The 20,893-nt window shown below is 42.7% G+C and overlaps 1 protein-coding gene across 4 annotated transcripts in view; it reads right to left on the bottom strand.

The window, feature by feature from the left end:
* Window positions 1-1,730: 1,730 nt before the first annotated feature.
* ALS2CL (ALS2 C-terminal like) overlaps window positions 1,731-20,893 on the bottom strand; it is a 42,888-nt gene continuing 23,725 nt past the window's right edge. For all 4 annotated transcript variants that reach the window (XM_082754135.1, XM_082754137.1, XM_082754136.1 and 1 more), the window contains exons 8-26: window positions 20,337-20,413; window positions 19,851-19,917; window positions 19,109-19,305; window positions 16,651-16,716; window positions 15,900-15,998; window positions 14,826-14,984; window positions 14,418-14,529; window positions 12,832-12,909; window positions 11,237-11,364; window positions 9,831-10,004; window positions 9,122-9,215; window positions 8,401-8,558; window positions 6,808-6,876; window positions 6,137-6,310; window positions 5,232-5,274; window positions 4,766-4,827; window positions 3,366-3,515; window positions 2,162-2,258; window positions 1,731-1,868 (exon numbers count right to left, since the gene is read on the bottom strand). In XM_082754135.1, the coding sequence (XP_082610261.1) occupies window positions 1,797-1,868; window positions 2,162-2,258; window positions 3,366-3,515; window positions 4,766-4,827; window positions 5,232-5,274; window positions 6,137-6,310; window positions 6,808-6,876; window positions 8,401-8,558; window positions 9,122-9,215; window positions 9,831-10,004; window positions 11,237-11,364; window positions 12,832-12,909; window positions 14,418-14,529; window positions 14,826-14,984; window positions 15,900-15,998; window positions 16,651-16,716; window positions 19,109-19,305; window positions 19,851-19,917; window positions 20,337-20,413 (2,076 nt within the window). In that variant the 3' untranslated portion in view covers window positions 1,731-1,796. The remainder of the gene's footprint in view (window positions 1,869-2,161; window positions 2,259-3,365; window positions 3,516-4,765; window positions 4,828-5,231; window positions 5,275-6,136; window positions 6,311-6,807; window positions 6,877-8,400; window positions 8,559-9,121; window positions 9,216-9,830; window positions 10,005-11,236; window positions 11,365-12,831; window positions 12,910-14,417; window positions 14,530-14,825; window positions 14,985-15,899; window positions 15,999-16,650; window positions 16,717-19,108; window positions 19,306-19,850; window positions 19,918-20,336; window positions 20,414-20,893) is intronic.

Genomic DNA, 20,893 nt, shown 5'->3' with positions numbered 1-20,893 from the left:
TACATTCTCAAATGTAGGCAGCTGGAGGTTTTCTTCCTTACAAGAATAAGGTGAGGTTTCAGAGAGACAAGAAACAATGCTTTCAAGGTGATAATCAGGGTGCTGGTAGGAAAGCACGTTTGGTTTTGTATTCCCCAGTCTCACTGCATGCTGTGTAACTGGTATTGGCACCAATCACTTTATAAAATTGCAGTGAATTCCATGGGTGCTTAAAGGGCTTGCTTAGGTGAATAATACTTTTCATTTCATGTCAATGCAAGTCTAGCTTTTACACTGAGAACCCAGTATCTCCGCCTACCCAGGATCAGTTTAGGTACTGCTGTCCAGCAGACTTCATCCACATTTCTGCAGGGATAAGTAGCACAAAAGTTGGCTTTATTGGCTCAGTCTCTTACAGTTATATTAGGAATTTTGTATTTCAAATTATTCCATTCCCATAGAAGTGAGCAAGCAAGCCATGTATTTTCTAAAGTTAAAGGAAATTCTCACAAGAGTCTGAAAACAGCAACAGGGTTGAAATAAATATACAAACCTGGAATCTCTCTTAAAAATTAAACAGCTTTATTTATTTAAATACAGTTACTGTAAAACATACATTAGGATACTCTCATACCAATATATTAACTATTGTAACCAGTGTACTATTTATTAAAGCATAATACATATGACAAACAGGAAGAAACAGTCTGCTGAGTTTTGTTTTCCTGAAGTCACAGACTTGAACAATTTAAAAGTCAAACTATAAAAAAAAAAACAGCAGGTTAAAATCTAGTTCAAAAGAGCTTTTGCTCTAATATGCACACATTAGTATTTTCATCTGATAGCAACAGCATACCAAATATCCATTTGCCTTTTTTAAAGGCAGAATAAAAACCAGCCCCATTTTAATCTGATTTGTACCCCTCACTGGTGTCAGTGGGTGGTCCGTCAGCACAAGGCTGTGCACCTCGGAAAAAAATCAGTGTTTTTGCAGCTTTGTCAGCGCAGAAGGCCGTGTGTTTTTGTGTATTTTCGCCCCAGAATTTGAGACCTGTCACCTTTCTATTGGGCACACACAAACCCCTGCGGAATTACAAAGCAGCACCAGCATGTTCAAGGTGCAAGTGTCACATCCCTGAGATCTGATAGGAGTCTGCAGAGTATAAATACAAATTATACAAGTATCTTAAGGAAGTTAGTCAATAGCAGCTTTACAGTGCAATGAAGAGGTACTGAGTTTGGCATAGGGAAGAAGAGGAACAGAAATATCTTAGGGATACAGGAAAAGCCACCTCACTCAGGGTACAAGTTGTTTAGGAGTGCAGAGACGTCTCTCTTGACTGTGCCACATTTCTACCACCCAGAAATAGTCCCACCAAAATGCCTCTCCAGGCTTCATTTGACCACTTTCTATAAAACGACCTCTTCTCCCTTATGTCAGTTCACCAGTGCAAAACAAACACAGCAACTGAGAGAACAGTTTAAAAAAGGGTTTTGGGGGAAAGAGGCAGATTGCCATTTTCAGGAAAGCGAAATAAATCTATAGGGCAAAAAGAAACCTTGACCGCTTTCCACAGAGATTCCCCAACACAAGCTGAGGTTGTGTATCGAAGGCTTCCAGCCCACAGCCATCTGTGTGTCTGCGCTTTGCTGTCGTAGCTACTCTAAGAGAAAAGCCAACAAGAAAGCCTCTGAAAAATAACCATCCTTCCCTTCCTGCAGGCAGCTGGAGCAGCAGTGACTCGATGGCTTCTTCGTCCAACAGTGCTTGGTCAACAAAACGTGGTAGGGAGGAGGCTCCCTTCTGGTCCTGGGGCTCAGGAGCTGGGGCTCAGGTGGCAGTTCTCTCTCTGGTGGAGTCTCATCCTCTGTATGTGCTCGTAGCAAGACTGGGCAAAGAACAAAGCAACCCATTAGGGAAAAGTTTAGGAACTTCGGAGCCAAATTTTGGTCTCCAGTACACAGAGTGAAGTTGGATTACCACCCTAAGCTAGACAAAAGATTAAATCTGCATGTTGTAAGTTAATGATAAAAGTATTTTGACTAGAAGGAAAAGAACCTGTGCTAGGCATATGAGCAGCCCTCTAAAATTGTACAAGGGTTGTGAGCATCAGTGTCTCCACCAAAAAAAAGGATTTCCTATAGCTTCTTGAAACAGTCGCTGATAATAAAATTTCCTCACCTCCAGTGCTGTTAGCAGGAAGTCATACAGTCCTCCTTGATTAGTGGGGTCCATCAAGTCTCTGATCAGATGGATCTCAGCTCCCAGGTGCTGGATTCTAGGGAAAAAAGAAAAGCTACAACTGGAACAAAGCCCTGGGTACCAGCATTTCTGGGCACATGTTTGAAATCAGATTATGTAGAGAGGGAGGCACAGGTCTGGAAATCCATTGCTGATTCCCTGTGCATCACCCCAATTTTCAGGAGGCTGAGTCCTTGAAGCATCCTGCATGACAGGATGTCAGTGAGAATGCTCAGCCTCTCTGATTCCACTCTTCTATCACCTACAGACAAGAAAGATGCCTGGCAATACAAATCTATATCACACAACGGTAGCAAAAATACATAACAATAACATTTAAAAACAAACAAACAAACAAAAAAAACTTCTGGATTTCAAGACTCAGCCCCAAGTTTAAACATTTCACTTTTTTTTTTTTTTTTTTTTTTTTTTTTTAAACATTTACAATCATTCCTATACAGGAGAAGTCCAATTACCAGGTGGTCAGTATTCAAGACCTTCCTAGTCTCCAAACTGAACCACAGTGCCTCATCGAGAACAGAAAATTGAAGAGATTTCTCAACAGGTTATGAGGGCAGAGCAAGCGAGACACCAACCAGGAGTCAACCCTAAGCTTTTCACCCTCAAAACAGAACACAAAGTAATCCACCAGCCTTTCAGCAGCTCTTGCAAACCTCTTGAAAAAGATCCAGATAGGACTAGTGTCTGCTGGAAGGGCAGCAAGGTGAACACAACATCTTTATTGCACATCTGCACTGCACTGGAGTTGATTTAAAACCTGTTGTCTTCTGATTTTTCCTCCACATCTCTCTCAATCCATGAATGCATCAACAATTGACCTTCAAAGACCACATATTCCTGTTTTCTATGATAATCTGGGATGCCAGTCAGACTGCATTTCTCATGACAACCCTGAACCACCCTCTTGGATAAGAGACAGCCAGTCCCCAACCATGTTAGGTCATGGCCAACACCATCAGGCCACAGTTGGAAGACCATAGCATGCAGAAACCCAAATACAGCTCAGGAAAAAAACACATTAATACACAACTCGTTTTTCTAATTAAAACTATTGGACCTGGAATTATGCCTGACTGAGGTAGCACACAACCATGGGACTGGGAAGTGAAAAGGTGCCACTTACTTAGCTCGCGACACAACGTACATCAGCAGGGGCAAGAGGTCGTCCATGGGGAGCTTGTAGTCTGTCTCCACCACCCGGGACACGGTGCTCTCGATCTCCTCGTACGTCTTCTGGAGGATCAGAAGCTTTTCACGGGGATCCACTGTGGTGCTGTCAGTGTGAAAACAGCTGGGTCAAAGATGCTACCACTACACGGGTCAAGAGATAAAGCAGTGGCACTTCAAAAATAAAAGACTTAGAGCAGACCTTCACACTACAAAAAAAGTCTGTCAATCATCTTAAATGGCAACACCAAAAGGCAGTCAACAAGGCAGTGCCAGGAGGCATCACCAAGGTGTAATGAACTCCAGGTGGACCTTGAGCCTCCCCAGGTCCTGAGCACCATAATGCCAACCTCTCATTTTAGGTAGGACTAACCTGAGTCACAGTCCCTCAAATAAAATTTAAGCAGCATGGAACAAATCACTTTGGGCAGCTCTACCAAGGAAGTGTTCTCGTAGGGTAATAATACAGTTGTCACATCTATAAAGTTGGTTTTCCTGCCCATCACATCCTACAAAGGCACTCACCTGCACTGCCTTCCCCAGACAGAGGTCACAGTGACTTCCCAAGGGGTCTCTCACCAGGGCTAGTATACTAAAGGATCTGAGGACTCCACCTGATACAGCTCTCAACACTTCTCTGCACTGTTTTATCTCCCTTCCCACATCCTCTAAGCCAAAAAAATCAAGCAGAGCTTCTAAAATTGAACTCCACTTTGCTAACATTAACATCTTGGGACACCACACTGCCTGGATATCCGTCACCTAGCTCCATCCATGCATCCAGAGCAATGGGTTTCTGTTACTGAGAGGGTTGTGAGGCATTGGAATGGCCTGTCCAGGGAAGTGGTGGAGTCACCATCCCTGGAGGTCTTTAAAAGACATTTAGATGTTGAACTTAGCTATATGGTTTAGTGGAGGATTTGTTAGTGTTAGGTCAAAGGTTGGACTTGATGATCTTGAGGTTTCTTCCAAACTAGACAATTCTGTGATTCTGGGTTATATCATGACCTGGCAGTCACAGACAGGCCCAATTTGCGAGGCATATTCACATGAGCAAACTCAATTTCAAAGCTAGATTTTACGGAGGAATTTTTTCTCAGCAAAATTATATGGAGATATTTTCCAGGCGAGGATTGCATTTAAACACTTTAGATATTGTCTTGACACTTCTGGAGGGAAAGAAAATTTCTACAAAAGATACGTTATAGATTCAGCTGAACAAACGTCAAATAGTTTTTCTTTAAACAACCTTGCAGGCTGAACCACATATGCTTTTGTAAGCAGGTGTGTTGTTATGGCACCTCCCAGAATAAGGAAAATCCCCATCAGCTCTGACTGTTAAGGCTGGTGACTTACATCAGCTTCTGCAAGCACTCTGTGGCAGACAGGAAACACTTGTCTTTGATGAGGGACCGCCTCTGAAAAGGAGACAAAGAGTTGTGCCTCTGGGTGAGCATCTCCTCAAGAGCCACCCCATGGCTCCTCAGTGCTGGGCACAAAACTAGTGTATTTTTTGCCCACTGAGGGCAAAATAAAACTCCTGTAGACAGTGCTGCACTGTTTAGATTGGAACTGTAGACATCCAAGTGTGTTCAAACTTAGATGTCTTTGAAAAGACACAGAGCAGAGCAAATATTCCCACCCAGAAATACTGATATGCAGTAGTTACAGGCCATAACTAATCATCACATGTCATTTAGGATTTCTGAGTGCAGTGCGGGGTCTCTGGGCTCACTCAGGTGAAGCTCAATTGTTGGCCAACATGTTGGCCCTTTGCCACCCCAATAACACACCAAAGGTAGCTCTTAGGGCCAGCTCTTACCTGGTTCGTGGTCAAGGTGAGATCTTTCAGAGGCCAAAGGTGTCTGAAAGGAGATGACAGAAAAAAAAGGTTTAGAAGGCAGATGTCCATGTCTTAACTCCACCCTAAGTCAGTCTTGACTGTTCATATCTCTTCGCTCAAGGTGATGCAGAAGTCACAGTGGTGCACGAGGCTGAGTTCTCTACTCTTATTACATGGCTATGGGAGAAAAAATAGGTCGGTCATTGACCTGAAATTAGGGTTTGTTTCACCAACAGATGCTCCTGTAATAATCCATGGAGAGATTTGGCACTTTCAGGTGAAAATCTTCTCCCTGGGTCTAGACTGAATCACATTGGGACACTGGGTGTCTTGCTACACCACTTAGACCATTGAGCAGCAGATGACACAGTTTTAGAAAACCTCACATGTCTCTTGAGTCTGAGTCATTAAGTCATTAGTCTTCACATAACGTTTCCAAAGATGGATTTCACTGAAGAAACGGGTGAAGATGTCTGTTTCCGCAGCCTTTCCCCTGTCTCGAGACTGTGTGCCCATGCAGCAGGTACCATTTGGTGGTCTACACTCCTTTCTGAGGCATATCTGTAAATTATATCCTATTGTTTCCAAGTTGGAGGAAACCATTTATTTGGTGAGTTAGAAATGAAGAGTTTTGCTAAAGTAAAATTAGCACAGCTAATAGCAGCTTTCCACTAGTCAACGTTGTCCTTCCAGACAGCAGTGCAGGCACTCCATGACGGGACTTCCTCCAGCAGGCTAGGGAAGACTTCAATGCTACAGCTAATGATGGAACAAGGGACCAACATGGTCTAATTCCGTCCCCCCCAATGCCATCAAACCTTCCCTGGCTGCCAGCTTCCCAGCTGATATCAGAGTATATCCTGAGATGAAAAAAAGCCACTTACTTCTGTACGTCCAGAAACTCTAGCAGCTTGATGTCAGGAAACAGACTTAGGTCCACAATCCCTTGACAGTAGAGGTCATCTTCTCTTTCATGGTAGAGCATGTAGAGCATGAAAAGCTCAGGGTAGAAGCAGGGCAAGATCAATGGCAGGACCACACTGTAAGCCTTCTGGTCACTACAGCAGAGACAAGCACAGCTGAGTCCTGTTGGGACTTAGGTCCCCCCAAAATATTCCTAACATCCTATTCTAGGAACATTATGTCTTCTGCCTTCTCTGCCATGTTTCCTGCAGCACACTCCCTGTTTCCAAGCCCGCCTTTTTCCCCAGTGATGGTATGGAAGGCTCCTGCAGCTAATGTGAAGCATGTGGTGGTGCTGGGACTGCTGTCCTGCACACAACCAGCCCAAAAGCTGGTGTGGGTTATCTTACAGGGCTGCATCCCACCTGCCTCCAACTCCCCACACCTTTATTCTGCTACAGAACATGATTAGAAGAAGCTGCTGCTCTGCTACAAGCAAAAATACTGAAAACTCTGAACTCTTAAAAAAAAAAGTGTGAGATGTAAACCTGTGTCAAATGGACAAATGCAATCACTTTAGCATTTAATGCATTTTAGAAAACACCTCTAGGTTTAAGCAGCCTGAAGTTAAACAGCCAGTGGTGACACCTACCTTGTCTCTCCATCCACACACTTAGCAGGCATCTGGCCTTTCTGTTCCAGTGCCAGATGGAGCAAACCCCTAGAAGAGAAGCAGAGCTAAGTTTTATTTCTCTGAAGGCATGTTTTGTATTGTAGGCATCCTGGTTTGTTCTACATTGAAATCCCTGATTAATAGAGCTTCATAGAATGATCTCTGGCTCCAGGAGCTGTTCTCTATCAACAAACCAAGCCTCACAGTTTGAGGGCATTCTCCATTACTAGCAGCAGATGCCAGAAATGAACGAGTGCTTCACAATATCTGTATGCCTTCTGAAAATTAGGGCAATCAATCCAAAGATTCTAACTGTGGTCTTCATTGAGCACCAGCTCCTTGTATTCTCACTTAAGAAACATGAGGTTTCAGGACCTTTCACACCAGCCAATTCTTTAAACTATCTATGAACGTTCGAGGATGCTCTACTCTGAAAAAGTAGCTTGGGTTTGTCTTGGTATTTCTAAGCCAGACTGCTTAATGCTGAAAAGGGCTAAGGAGAGGTTGCTTGTTTTTGGCACAGAAGCATCGGTCTAGGAGACATAGCTAGAGGGACACTGGCTAAGCTCCCCACACTACACCAGAAAGGTCTTGAGATACAAAGCAAGCTTTCCAAGCACCAAGCTCAGAAGCTCATGTGAAGCTTCACACGAACCAATGCTTAGGTTGGCAGCCCTGTTGTGCTGCTCACAAACACAGCTCAGATCCCTACACTTCGCCCTCTTTCACAACACAGAGGCACAGCAGATGAAGTGAATCAAGTCTGACTCATTCCCATCAGCTGTGCTGGTGTTTTCAGACTGCTCCAGGAGGGAGAACTCTTCGTGGCAGGGCTGACAGCCTTCCTCAAGTACACAAGGCTGATAACAACAAAGCTTTAATCCAGCCTCCTCATTTTAAGGCAATATCTTCCCCAAGTGCAGTTAGAGGCAGAGCTCCCCACCTTTGCCTACTGTGGCAATTCTTATATCTCCTGCTAAACAGATATTCAAGCAGCAACAGGACCCCAATCACGCCTTTGATCCCATCCTTATGTACCCATGGGCACAACCACCTGGCTGAACAACCTCTGTTTGGAGTTCCTACCCGCTCCAGCCCAGCCTCAGCAATGCACTCACACTGCACATTGCCTCCAGTTGAGTTAAGTCATGCTAAGCTTAAATTCTTTTTCATTCAGTTATCAATATTGAACACCATTGTTGCATGCTTTGATATACTTTGCTGCTCTTATTATTTAATGACGTTTCTCGCTCATATTTGTACTTGTATAAATCAAGTACATCATGGGTAAGAGCTCACTGAGCGGCTGTATCTCACTGAGATTTAGCCACATTAAAGCCAAACCCTTTGGGTCATGTCCTGAACAATGGACATGACATACTTCCTAGGTCCATAAGAACTTAGTTACTACAAATACCTCTATCCAACACTGTTTTGAATCAAGTCTACCCCCTCCCCAAAAAAAAAAAAAAAAAAAAAAAAGTGTGAAATAAAGCAGCATTGACATGAAAGAATTATCCCAACAGTCTTCTTAACAGACCCATTGGAAAGGCGTCAGATTTCTTTACTTACTGGTAAAACTCCCATATTTTTTTCGCATAGTACTTGACTTCCTCTTGTGCCATAGTCAGCAAGTGTCTGTTGGCACCAATCCCAGAATATGTTGCCTGAAAAGCTATTGTCAAGGCCTTCAGCAGCTTTCCCAGTGGATGCAGAGAAGACTTCAACGCCTGCATGATAAAGGAAAATTAAGTTTTACAAGTCCGCCTTTGCCATGAGCACAGGAGAACACTTAAAGGCAATCCAACCTTCTCTTGTCAGCAGAGGAGAACAAGCCTAGAGGTAATCACCTATAATTTTGGTCTATTTTAACTGCCAAGAGCCCGTTCTCCTCCCATTGTCAGAAAGAAATGTGCTTAGTAGAACTTGCTGCTCTGATGATCTTTGCTGTGATAAGCAAGAGAGAGCAAAGGATGCTCCAGGGTAAGGCTGAGTGCAAAACAACTTTGAGTGCATGGAAGTTGATTAATCATTTCCAGCAGCTGGTTATTCCCTGACACAGCTTGAGAACCGAGAGTAAAGCATTATCAGCAATTTCCTGGCCTGTATAGCTGTACACAATATATCAAAAAGGCATGCAAGAAAGCCTTCCTCTTCACAAAGATATTCACACATTTTAGACAAGACTTTTGAAGTCATTGGCTGTATTGTATGTGCTAACAGAAAGCAAGTTTCTGTGACCTTTGTTCATGTCTGATGGACAGACATAGCTCACTGGGATTTTAAACCTTACCTTCTCTAAATAACGCTGTAGTGACTCCAGTTCCTGGTGGTGGACAAGCTCTTCAAGAATATCTTCTATTTTCCAGGAGACATCCTCAGTCCCCCTAGAAAATTAAGAGGTGAGAATGAAAAGCCACATAGGAAAGCTTTGGGATAAATCCCAGTTGGTCTTGCAGGTGGATACCAAGGAGGCAGTAAGACTATTAGAACAAAGGAATTCTGCTCTACCCTTTTATATGGAAATGCACCACCTTATAGCATCTGCAGTCACCTAAAACTCATCACCTTCAGGTCCCCTCACAGCCAGCCTGAGTTGCATCCTGCACACGCTCATCTGATCTTTTTGAGACATTTTCTTCAGGGAAAATGAGTTCAGCCTGAATCTGCTGACAATGTCAGGTAGGTCTGCTTTATCTAGCAGAGGAGCCAGCGATGACTGGCCCACATGCAGATGTCTACATTTAATCACATGAAACCCACCCGAATTTTCATACAGGGGAATCAGCCTCACGAGCACAATAATACAGACAGACTTAAAAGTCATCCTCGTCCAAGAAAGAGATAGTGTCATGGACAAGAAAAATGGGATAATTCTTGGGTTCGTAGCTTAAATGCAAGGCAGACTCAATGTAAGTTGAATGGTTTACTCAAACATAAACCACTCTCCTCTCTACACAGATGGGCTCCTCAGTTGCCACAAGGGCACACGATATTCCTACCTGTGGCAGAAGAGGTACTCCTGAGATTTCCGCAGCTCTTTGCTTGTTTGTATGTGGAACCCTGTAAAAGACTCTTCTGTTTCTTCTTTGCAGCCGGAATGGATGAACTCCAGGAACTGGTCGTAGATTCCCTTCCACCTCTTCTCTACTGGGAATTCCTTGAGGCCCAGCTGACTGCACAACAAGAATGACATTAGGCTTCTATACACCCCTCCGTATATATATTTCAGACTTCACTTTCAAACACGGGAAGTTCTTCATAATCAGATATCAACATACGAACTATGGAAGCAGAGAAGTCAGTAGTGCCTAGCTGGTGAGTCAGAAAAAGCAACTCAAGTCTATTTGCCTGGGAATGAGATACTTTGGGTCAAGAAAAACTAATTCCCCATGCATGGAATGCCAATAGTCTTAGACTTTGCTGATGAATTGATCACAGGTTTTCTGTTCCACTTATGGATATTTCTGAAGATAGAAAGACTATTTCATTCAACTGAAAGCCTGCAGAAAAGACAGATAGCAAGGAGACAGTTGAGCGACCACCACCAGCAGTTATTGATGTCTGAAAAGCACAAGAAATAGGAGGTGTTTCTGCAATATAAAAGCTCTGCTGGACTGCAAGTGCTTTGAGGAGAACAGATGAACAATTTGAACTGGATTTTGCAAGAAGAATTTGCCTCAGAGGACAGGTAGCTCTTTTTCCACAGGGACTCCCTCATTTAGGTTAAAAGCCAGCCAGGCTGGCAGCCAGAGCATCCCTCTGTGGGGCTCAGGCCCAAGGATAAGAGTCTGTTCTGAAGGATGTGGCCTGATAGCTTCAGCTCAATTGCTCCTGTCCTGCACTGGCACCACTGCCTGCATGCTCTGATCCTGGCTCCACACCTTCCTCCCCATAGAGCACAACCCAACCTGAGCCCTTCTGAGCTTCACGTGCTATGCTTCATTCCTTGATTTTTGGTAGCTTTCCTCTCTCTAAAATATCAATTAGTAATATTTGGATAGCAGCACAGAGGGTCAAGAAAGGAGCAAGTGATATATTTCAGCAACCCAGCCTTGTCTGTGTAGCTTCAGACCCGTGTGTATACACAGAAAGGCATGCATACACACATGAAAAAATTACTCAAAACATTCAGCTTCCAAAACTCTCTCCAGCTTGAGGATGGGAGCACCTCTGGGTGGCCAGTGGCAGGACAGGAGAAGAACATCTGGTTTCTGCTTCCCTTTAATTAAGATTAAAGGACAAGCTCGGCTCTCCTTTCTTCCTTCTCCCCTTGTATAAACACTAGTTTTCAGACCAGCTCTTTTAGGCAAGGATTGCCTTCATCCCTGAAGGGACTGGTCCAGTACTCTTCCAGGTATTGTCAAAACACAAATCACAACCCAAGAAGTAGGCTGGTTTTGCTCACGTTTTGGTTATCCTCTCATCCGGCTGTTCGTTCGATGTATTCAGGATGCCTTGTGTCTGCAGGCCTTGCCCTGATTTGTTAGTAAAGGTTCCCTCCAGGATGAAACCATTGGCAAATGACAGCTTTCCCTGCAACAGAGAAATACAGGGTTATTCTGCCAAGATCTCATTAGCGAGAGGAAACAAGCTGGACCGAGATCTCAAATTCTCTTTTCGGCAGAGCCAGCTCCTGAAATGGTGACTATGAACAACTTTCAGCACTGAAGTGCACATTTGCAGCATCCAAAACAATAGCATCATTAAGGTAGTGATCATTGGAGACAATACATCTCTGCTGTCGAGTGACATGTAGAATTTTGGAGGGTGAAGACATCACTGAGTAAGACTCTTGCATTGTATTTTACAACAAGTAGCCAATATCTTTTTTTACATTATAAAATTAAAACACATGAAACTGTAATTTCTCCTCTATTTTTCCTCTAGTTATTAAAACCACAAACAAGTTTGGCCTCATGGGTAGAGGGAAACATATGATATTCATCACAAAAGCTTTCAAAACGCTCTCTGCTACCAAGAAAAACCTTAAATTCTCTGGGGCAAATACAGGAGAAGACAGGCAGTAGCTTTATTCAAACTTAAAAGGTTTTAATTAAACAAAATCCAAAGTTAAACAATATCGTAATTAATCTGGCTTCCAATGCAAGACTGAAATCCTTACTGCTCATAGCAGGAAGCATTCTGTCTTGAGATAATGAGCACATTTTTCTAAACTAACCACCAAACTAAACATTAATTTTGGAGGGAGCTGCATCTAAAAACTAGGAGCTGCTTCTGCAAATTCACCCCCAACACCTCTGGCTGAAGAAGATTATGACACAAGCACTTCCTCTCATGACAAGTCAGTAAATGACAGGGCTAATTTGCAATTGCTACCCTCACCGAGTATCTATTTTGACATCAGCTCAGTCTGATTTGACCACACACATCCCGTCAAACTTGCCACGTGTTTCTGTAACAAGCCAGAGGACTAGTTTTCCCTGCAACAGGGCACTTGATGAGCACTTTAACCAGATATTTCACTTAAAGATTAACTGAAAAATGCCGAACATGTCAGTGCACTAGCCAGATTGTAAAATTAAGCTTCCAAGATCCTTCAGCTATGTTAACATGTGGGTTATGCTAGCAGAGCACTGGTACTGCAGCTCTGTTTTCTTCATGCATCATTTCCTGTGCTCCCAAGCCACTACAAAGGCAAAAACATTTGTTCTAAGAATACAGGAACATCCTAGCTGCAGCTGTGAAGTGCAGCCAAATATCTCCCACAAACAACAGCAACAACAACAAAAAAGTAAAAAACACAACAAAGCCTTGTGTAAAAAGAAAAAAACAAAACAACTAAAGCCTTCGTCCTCCTGCCTCTTGAAATCTCTTAGCTGCAGCCTCCCTTCTGTGAATGAAAAAGATAACAAGAAGAGGCAGGGAATAATAGGAAAATGTTATTTTTTGGAGGGATGGGGTATGGGACTTTGAAGAATTTATTGGCTTTTTAGAAAGCAAGCAACCATATGGAAAGGTAGAGATGAAGTACATGCTCACCTTTCCAACAAAGGTTAGGTCTTCTGTGAAGTTTCCTTCGTAGACTGAGTCATCTTCCAAGAGCAGAATCCCAGAACCCTTCATTTGAAAAGCACAAGCAATGAATTCATGACACTAACTCCCCTCCTTATTCCAGTTCATCTAGAAAAAGCCACTGGCTCAGACTATTTATGGGCTGCAGGTTCCAAATACCTTTATGAAAGCCCAACATATCATCTGAAATACTCAAGAGGAAAGCAAGGAGGTGTTTTAGAGACAGCCCATTAGGCATCCCAGCATGGAGGAGACATACATGGTAGTCAGGTGGTTTTAACTGACAGTAATATTACATTTATTTCCTTAGAACAAGGAAGAAATAGCAGCTTCCTACTCTATGAGTGGTCACCTAGAGCTGTGATATGGATCAAATTCATGACCCTCCTGATCCTATGACCTCCTGGTGACTGTAGCCAATTGTGTCATTCTTTGTAAGAGAAAAGAGGAAGACAGCTGCCGTGGAGAATTAGATTTGTCCCTTGCTTTGCAGTCAATGGGGCTTTAATGAGCTGTTCCTAAGCACTTATGAAATGACTCTTTCCATTACTTCCCAACTCCCAAGACTGCTTACAGTAGCACACATTTCAGAGGAAGAGCACCAAAATGCAGAACAGACACAGAATAATTTATGCCAGTGGGGTAAGATTCTTCTCACTGGGGCTTGGCCCAAGGTTTGAGCCCAAAGGTTTATACATACCCCTACCAGCCAGAAAATGTGGTCACTTTTAGAGTTGTAACACATTTTCCACTGGAACGGTTTTCTTGATGGAAAGTGCCCTTTTTTGGCAAAAATAAAAGGTTTCCACGGGAAGCTTCTTGGCCATACCAATTTTCCACTAGGAAAACTGAAGTGATTGCTCCCACCCGGAAGCCTTCTGAAGTTAAAGGAGCCTTTGGCAGCTGGCAGACCAAAAGACAGCTTTATTTTGGTTCCCTGCAGATGGAACTGTTATGGAAAGCCCTTCCAACAGAGTTTCCATGCTAAACATTTTGTCCTAATTCGGTGTGAGGGGAGGGGGTTGTTTGTTTTTTTAAGTGCGTATTTTTCATGAGAAGAAATGCTTTTATTTCCCAGCCAGCTCTCCTATGCCAGTCCCTTTTGCTTTCTACAGCAACATCTAAATTTTCAATGAACTGGAAAGACAGCTGAGCATAGGTAAGCTCACATTGGCAAGGTAAAGACTTGATGATATTCAAGACAGGCATAGCATTGCATATACTAGCACAGCACTTCATGTGAGTTCTGTTCTATACTTGTGACCTGATGATCAACTGAACAGCAAAGCTTACAAAGTGTCTTAGCATTAGCAAGGAGAAAAGAGTCTCCCACATAGTTCCTACCTGTACCTTGTGAAGGTGGTAAGAAATGGAAGATTTCGTCTAGGCTTTGTTCTTCAAAAATGTTATTGTGGTAAAATATTAAGGGTTAATTTTTCTTGCCTTCTATTTTCCCTCAGAAATTAATTATGAAGGGCAATCTTAATCTTGTCCTTGATGGGGGAATTCCATGTCCCACCAACACCTAGAGTCCACTGAAAATGGATACTTACCACCATTTTGTCAGCATGAAATGTCCTTTGATAGCAGACACCCGACTGGGTGACTACAATGCCTTGTCCATGTTTGTGATCATCGAGCCATGTCCCTATGTATCTCTCCCCTCTAGAATGCAATAGAAAACATTTTTTTTTCTTCTATTTCACTACATTTTAGTCAATCTGATATATCACCTACTGAGGCTACGTTTACCTGATATAGTGCTCCATATAGCATAAAAGCCAGACTTACTGCACAAACCCAACTCTGCAATTCTGTAGGAGTTCAGGCCTTATAGCAGAGGCTGAACACGTTACTCCTTCCCAATTCCCCCTGTCAGAACATGAGGCTTTCCCCGTGCCAATAGAGGGGGAAAACTCTCAGGCACCTACAGCCATTGCTGATCTATACACCACCTTTACCTGTCTTTGTCTTCCCAAACTCCGTATCCATTCTTCTTGTCATTTTCCCACTGTCCCGTGTATTTAAATGGATGCTCAGCTGAGTGGTTCTCCAGTATCCCAAACCCTTGACGCACATTGTCTTTGAAGTAGCCTTTGTAGACCATATCGTTCCCATATCTGTACGGAGGGATACAGAGAAAATCTGTAGATTCTGTGCCTATTTGATAGCTCCTATTGGAGCAGCAAGACAGAAAAGTGAGTACATTGGGCACTTCTGCCTGCTAAATATTGCACATATTTGACAGTTAACTCTGGAACTTCTAGTTGTTCACTATTAGGAACATCCATGATGCAAGCTAATCACTTAACAGATAGCTTTCAACATAATCTGAGCACACAACACTTAGGGTTTGCAGTTGTCCTCTGAGAGGCTACTCAGCGCTTGACCTCTTGCCAACCAGATCCCAGTGACAACAGGTTAATCCAGGGTGGGAGTAGGTCAGATCAAGCAGGAAGACAGATCTGACTTCACCTTTCTTTGCCCACCCCTTCTGCTGCTGTTTCTGGCCTTCTAAATTGAAGGGGGATGGAAGGTAAGGCTGGGACACTGCCATATGCCCACAATAGGGTGCTTTACAGGCCAGAATCCATCCAGCTAAATTCCTAGAGCAACACTTTGAGAGACAGTTGTGCAAATGACTATTCCCAGAAGCATCTGGCCCTTCTCTTCCTAAATTAAGCTCTGGGCTTAAGCTCAGAATTTGAGTGAGCAAGAGAAGCAAACTGGGGGAAGCAGTCCACTTCAGGATAATGGTTATGATTCCCAGACCAACAATCCAATCCACCATTAAGGAAACTGCTCTACATAAGGTTTAGGTCAGACAGCATGGCCAGCTGAGAGAGTGCTGTGTGCTTCTCCAAGCCTGTCCAGGGCTGATGGCACACCATGCACTCTCTACTCTCAACCACAAGCACAAATATCCAACAACATCCTTACGAAAAGGACACAGAGTAGTTACAATGGTTATAGCTTGTTGTGAAGCTACATGTATAACCATCTTTAACTAGAGTCCATCTTTGGGTTTTACTTACTCACAGATTCCATAGCCTCTCATCTTGCCCTCATACCAGTGGCATTTGTAGCAGTCATACCGGTCTTCAGATCGGCGAGGGACAAGGCATATTCCAAACCTACAGGGTGCATATGGTGGAGGTCAGCACGACAACAAGACTCAGTTGTATTGGATAAGATTTAAAAACTAAGGGCCTGCTGAAGTGGTTAAAATGTCTGGGGCCAGTTTTACTTCTGACATTAATGAAATGTTTTCTTAACCCAACACTAAGTATTTGAGACATTTTAAAATATAGCCTATTCTGAAAATCATTTAGAAATATGAAATCTAAAAGTCTTATTTTTCTCATTTGTTGAGAATAATGTTTAAATTTCATACTATGTTTTCTTTCCCTCTGAAAAGAAAAAAAATCTGATTTAAGAGATATTTTTAAAAGATATCCAAAAAAGATTTTTCAAGGTATTTTATATGAAAGAATTCACCTAGATTTAGAGATCAAAGGTGAGATTCATCCAATCAAATGGACATGTCTGCATCTGAACAGGTCATCTGCACACACTCCCTTTTTTGTAGTCACTGGCAATCCACTCACTAAGTTACAACTCACTGAGCCTAATACAGGGGACCAGAATAGGTCAAATAAATTGGGCTCTAACAGTGAATAGAGCCCCTAGGCAAGATAACCAGCATCTCCATACCTCTAAGAGGAACTATTCCTTAGCTTAGTTTGAAAGCAAAAAGCGTCTTAGGATTTTTTTTTTAAGGCTTACCCATGCTCCAAGCCTTCTTTGAAATCTCCAACGTGGTTCCGTCCATCACGCCACTTAACTGTCCCCCTGCAATTTGAAGGGAGTGTTACACAACTAAGATCACCAGCGATGTACACAGTTGCAACAGAAGTTATCAATAGCCTAGAGACTGCTAACATCAGAATGTTTCCTCAGGGGACAAGGAGAGGGAGAGTTCTCTGGGCACCTCTGGGATCTTGGATTGCATCGAAGGGTTTGATACCGTAAGGTTTTCATGTCCTGGAATGAGCTGGAAGAATCTTTTTTCCAAATTCTTTTATCTCAAAATCATTTTGTAGAGTTGCTGGGTCATTCATTTATGACAGTGTACATGATTCTTTTTTAATTGAAGCAGAGCACATGATTAAGCCAGCTGAAGCTCCAGCAGGGCACATCCCTGTAGACAAGTTAATGACACCACAGCCCAGAAATTAATTCATTCTACCAGGCACAATGAAAACAAAAGAGATGAGTACTGGCCTAAAGGGATTGTATCTTTCCATCTGTTTTGTGCTGGGGTTGTAGAAATGATTACACAAGGTAACAATGCAACGATGAGACTGGAACTGTCACAGTTATTATTATACTGGTCAAATTATTGCACAACCTTTCCCAGCTGTGAATGAATTTCCTCCCTCTTCCTCTCCCACTCCACCCACACCCACTCACTGTTTTAACTCTTGCAACAGCCCAGACACAGCCAGTTCGCTACATGTCCCCAACCAAAGACAGTGCAAGTTGGTGCAGTACCAAAACCCTGACGTGTTGTCTTGACTTTCACCAAGGTTGTTTTCAACACCTACACGTGACAGACTCTTTTTTGGGTTTTAAGATACAGGGAAGTGGTCAGATCCAATTAAGTGGATTTAAAATACATTTCCTTTTGCTTTGCTAATTTGAATGGAAGCAAAATAGAGCAAAACAAACAGAACACCAGCTCCAGTCATGGGAATGGTTCAAGCAGGACTGTTTCTTTCCTCCACTTCAAGGCATCAGGAGTACTGGGACAAAAAGGCAAAGAGCTGGACAAGCCATCACAGCCAGATTTGCTCTTCTGTAACCCTGTATTAGTATCAAGTAATATAGGAGACCAGTTTTAGAGGTGGGAATGACAGCAAGCAACTGAAAGCCCAAGTTTTATAAGCGCCAGAAGTCACTTAGTTCTGCCATGAGTTCTTTGGGATGCCTCAATCAAGTCACTTAATCTGAAGCAACAGAGGTAACTTCTTCATCACATTTCTTCCAACCTGAAGATAGGAGAAGTCAAAGAGTAACAAGCAGTGCTTGTCCCTCTGTGTCTGCACAGAGTGGTTTTCTAATCTCATTTTCTAATTTCATTGGGATAACTGCTGGGGAAGGTGGCGATGATGTGAAGGACTGCCTCAAACACAACCTTACTCTAAACGCCTATTTAACGATGTTCCGAAGCAAGGCACAAGCTCTTCCACAGAAAATTCAGTGTCAAGCTTTTGTTTCTGGGTATTGCGATTATTTTAAGGTTCTTTCAAACCAAGTCTTGGCACCCTTTTTGCTTCAATAGAAACAAACCACATATAAAAGTTGTATAAAACTCAGGACGTATAAAAATCCCATAGCAACTTTTTTTGTGTCTGACAAAGTTGGTCGTGTTTGAATTTTCTTCACAAAAACATAGTCTGTGCTCTATCCTTTATCAAATAGATTTTGATTGGGACTGTTTAACTTTTCTTTTATAAATTGTTCCCTTTTGGCATAGCTAATTCTTAAATTTGGGTTGGGTTTAGTGAACAGTTCTCATGTACCCAAGAAATGCATTTAAGCATCTTTTGTATTTAATGAATTAAAAAAAAAAAAAAAAAAGTCTCTGATAATTGTTCAGTTGTTAAAATACATTTTGATAGCATGGGAGAAAATGCCTCGCTTCTCACATGCAAATTTTTTTGTTTTATTTTATTTTCCTTATCACAACGGTGAGATTTTATGCCTCAGGCAGAGATCCTGATAATAAGCACTGGCTCAACTCTGAGCCCTAATTACTGGCATAATTCAGTGCAGTGCCTCCAACGTGATCACTGCCACATTAAGGACAGCCTCTAAAATTTACTGCATAAACCAGTATCATTAGCAAGATATCTGCAACATGTAGATCATGTGGCAGGACTCATACTTTGACCAAGCCCTGAAAGCAAGCAACTACATCACAACTGCCCCCAAATCTGTCCTCAACACCAGGTTTCCCTATGGAAACAAGTGAGGCAGGAGCCAGAGAAGCCAGCACATCCCAGGAGATCACCAGCCCCCAATCTGTGGTCCAGACCTTTGGCATGGGATGCACAACTCCATATCCACAGCCATCTATACATCCTCCAGTGCATCCACTGGATCCAGGCAGCACTATGTCAAGACATCAGGCCATCCTTGCATATTCCTGCTCAGGAAGAGGGCAGAAAAGGCTCCTTACTTGCCATGAGGCTTTCCCCAGTGCCACTCGCCCTCGTAGGATGCGCTTTTGAACTTGCTCTCCAGCCTGAAGACGTAGGTGAAGAAGCGGCAGGACGGGGGCTCGGTGCCTTCTCCAGTCTTACCCCACAAGGGGAAATCTCGCTTCCCGTTCAAAGCCTGGCGGATGGCTTGGTTCAGCTTCCACTGCCAAACAGCCTGGGAAGAGAGGAAGAGGAGAGCTGAAGGTACAAGCGGAGAAAGCCAAATTGTCCACAGCAAGAGATACTCCAGGATAAGCAGGAAAAAGCCATGGGGCTCCCAAAAATTGTGTGATGTTCTGAGCTGGTGAGTTATGGCTCACATGTTCTGTTCCCAGCTCCACTTCCAGCACCCAGACCTCTAATATCTGCTGCTGAGTATCTGAGCCACCTCAGGAAGATATTGGTTCCATGAAGAGAAAGTTATGCTACTTATTATTATGTTGAAACTAATCAAAAAAAAAAAAAAAAAAAAAAAAGAGAGAGAGAGAGGAGAAATCACACAAAGGGTTTTGTCTGCATTTAAGCAGCTGCAGAGCCCACTAATCTGTCTTCTGATCAGGAGGCATAAATCCTGATGCTTACTGATATGTCAGCTTCCGCTCAGTATCAAACATTTTGCTCCCACTATGGAGCTGTCATCCCTTCTATGCCATTTCCCTATTTCAAGGCTGCTCACACAATATTTTCAGGTGAAACAGAAAGGCCCTGACCGCTGCTAACCTTCATCTGTGGGTCTTTGGCAGAGAGAAAGAATGTTTCTTCTGGGGTTATAATGCGGAGTCCATACCTGCAAAACAAAAGACATTTCAGAGACTCTGAAAAAAATGTTTCTCAGTCAACTCTTTTTTTTTTTCTCTTTTTTTTTTTTTTCTCTTTTTTTTTTTCTCCAGAAGCTAATGTCACTTTGACAGCCAATTTTTTCCTTCTAGAGAAGTACTCAACTGTCAAGTCATCTTTGTTCTCTAGGTCTGCTACCCAAATCATTTTATTACTGATTTCAAGATGTCATCAAACACAAGCAATGCAAGCCCAAGCTGCTGTGATCCCAACTGAGAAGTGCTGCAATCATTTGCCCGTAGCCCAGAACCAACCCCACTAGGGAGAAAGGAACTGAGACAGAGTTTTGAACTATTATCTCAGTTCCACAATCAAGTAATTAAGTTGAAAACTTCCCCCCACACCTCCAAGAGGAGATTTTTTACTTACAGTCCTGGAGTTGATTTCTCCCTGCAGTTTTCATCTACCCACACAAGCTTCAGATCAAAGCTCTGAAAGCTGTTTCCCTGGAATAAAAGGGAGAAGATGTTATGTTGATGTAAACCCCTACACTTTGCCCTTGCTGTGTTAATCCATTGAACAGCAGAGCAAGATAGGCAGCACAGTAAATTCCCTCCTTCATAGTTCATGTATCTATCTCATACTATGATGATGGATCTCAGAGACTGAAAAAATGTAGGAGAAGGAAAAACATTCTCAGTTTATCACTTTAAAGTAGCGGTCCATAAATCCACAGCTCTACCACTGACAGAAACAGACCTTTTGTTTCAAGACACCTTTTAGAATGTATTCATCTCTAGTAGAGTTTCTTCCCTATTGAATGGAAATGCTCCCAAATCATCCCTGACACAACGCATGCTCTAATTCTGCTTATCTAGGATCTGGACTCAATGACACAGCCACAGAGTGGCCTATGAGGACATTTAAAGAGTTACCACTTTAATCAAGAATGCAACAAAAATAAGAAATAGTTGAAAAAATAGCTA

This window comes from Aythya marila (assembly GCF_965140915.1).
Source record: "Aythya marila genome assembly, chromosome: 2".
NCBI lineage: Eukaryota > Metazoa > Chordata > Aves > Anseriformes > Anatidae > Aythya > Aythya marila.
The sequence above is the reverse complement of the archived record's forward strand: the minus strand, read 5'-3'. Positions and strand labels throughout refer to the sequence as shown.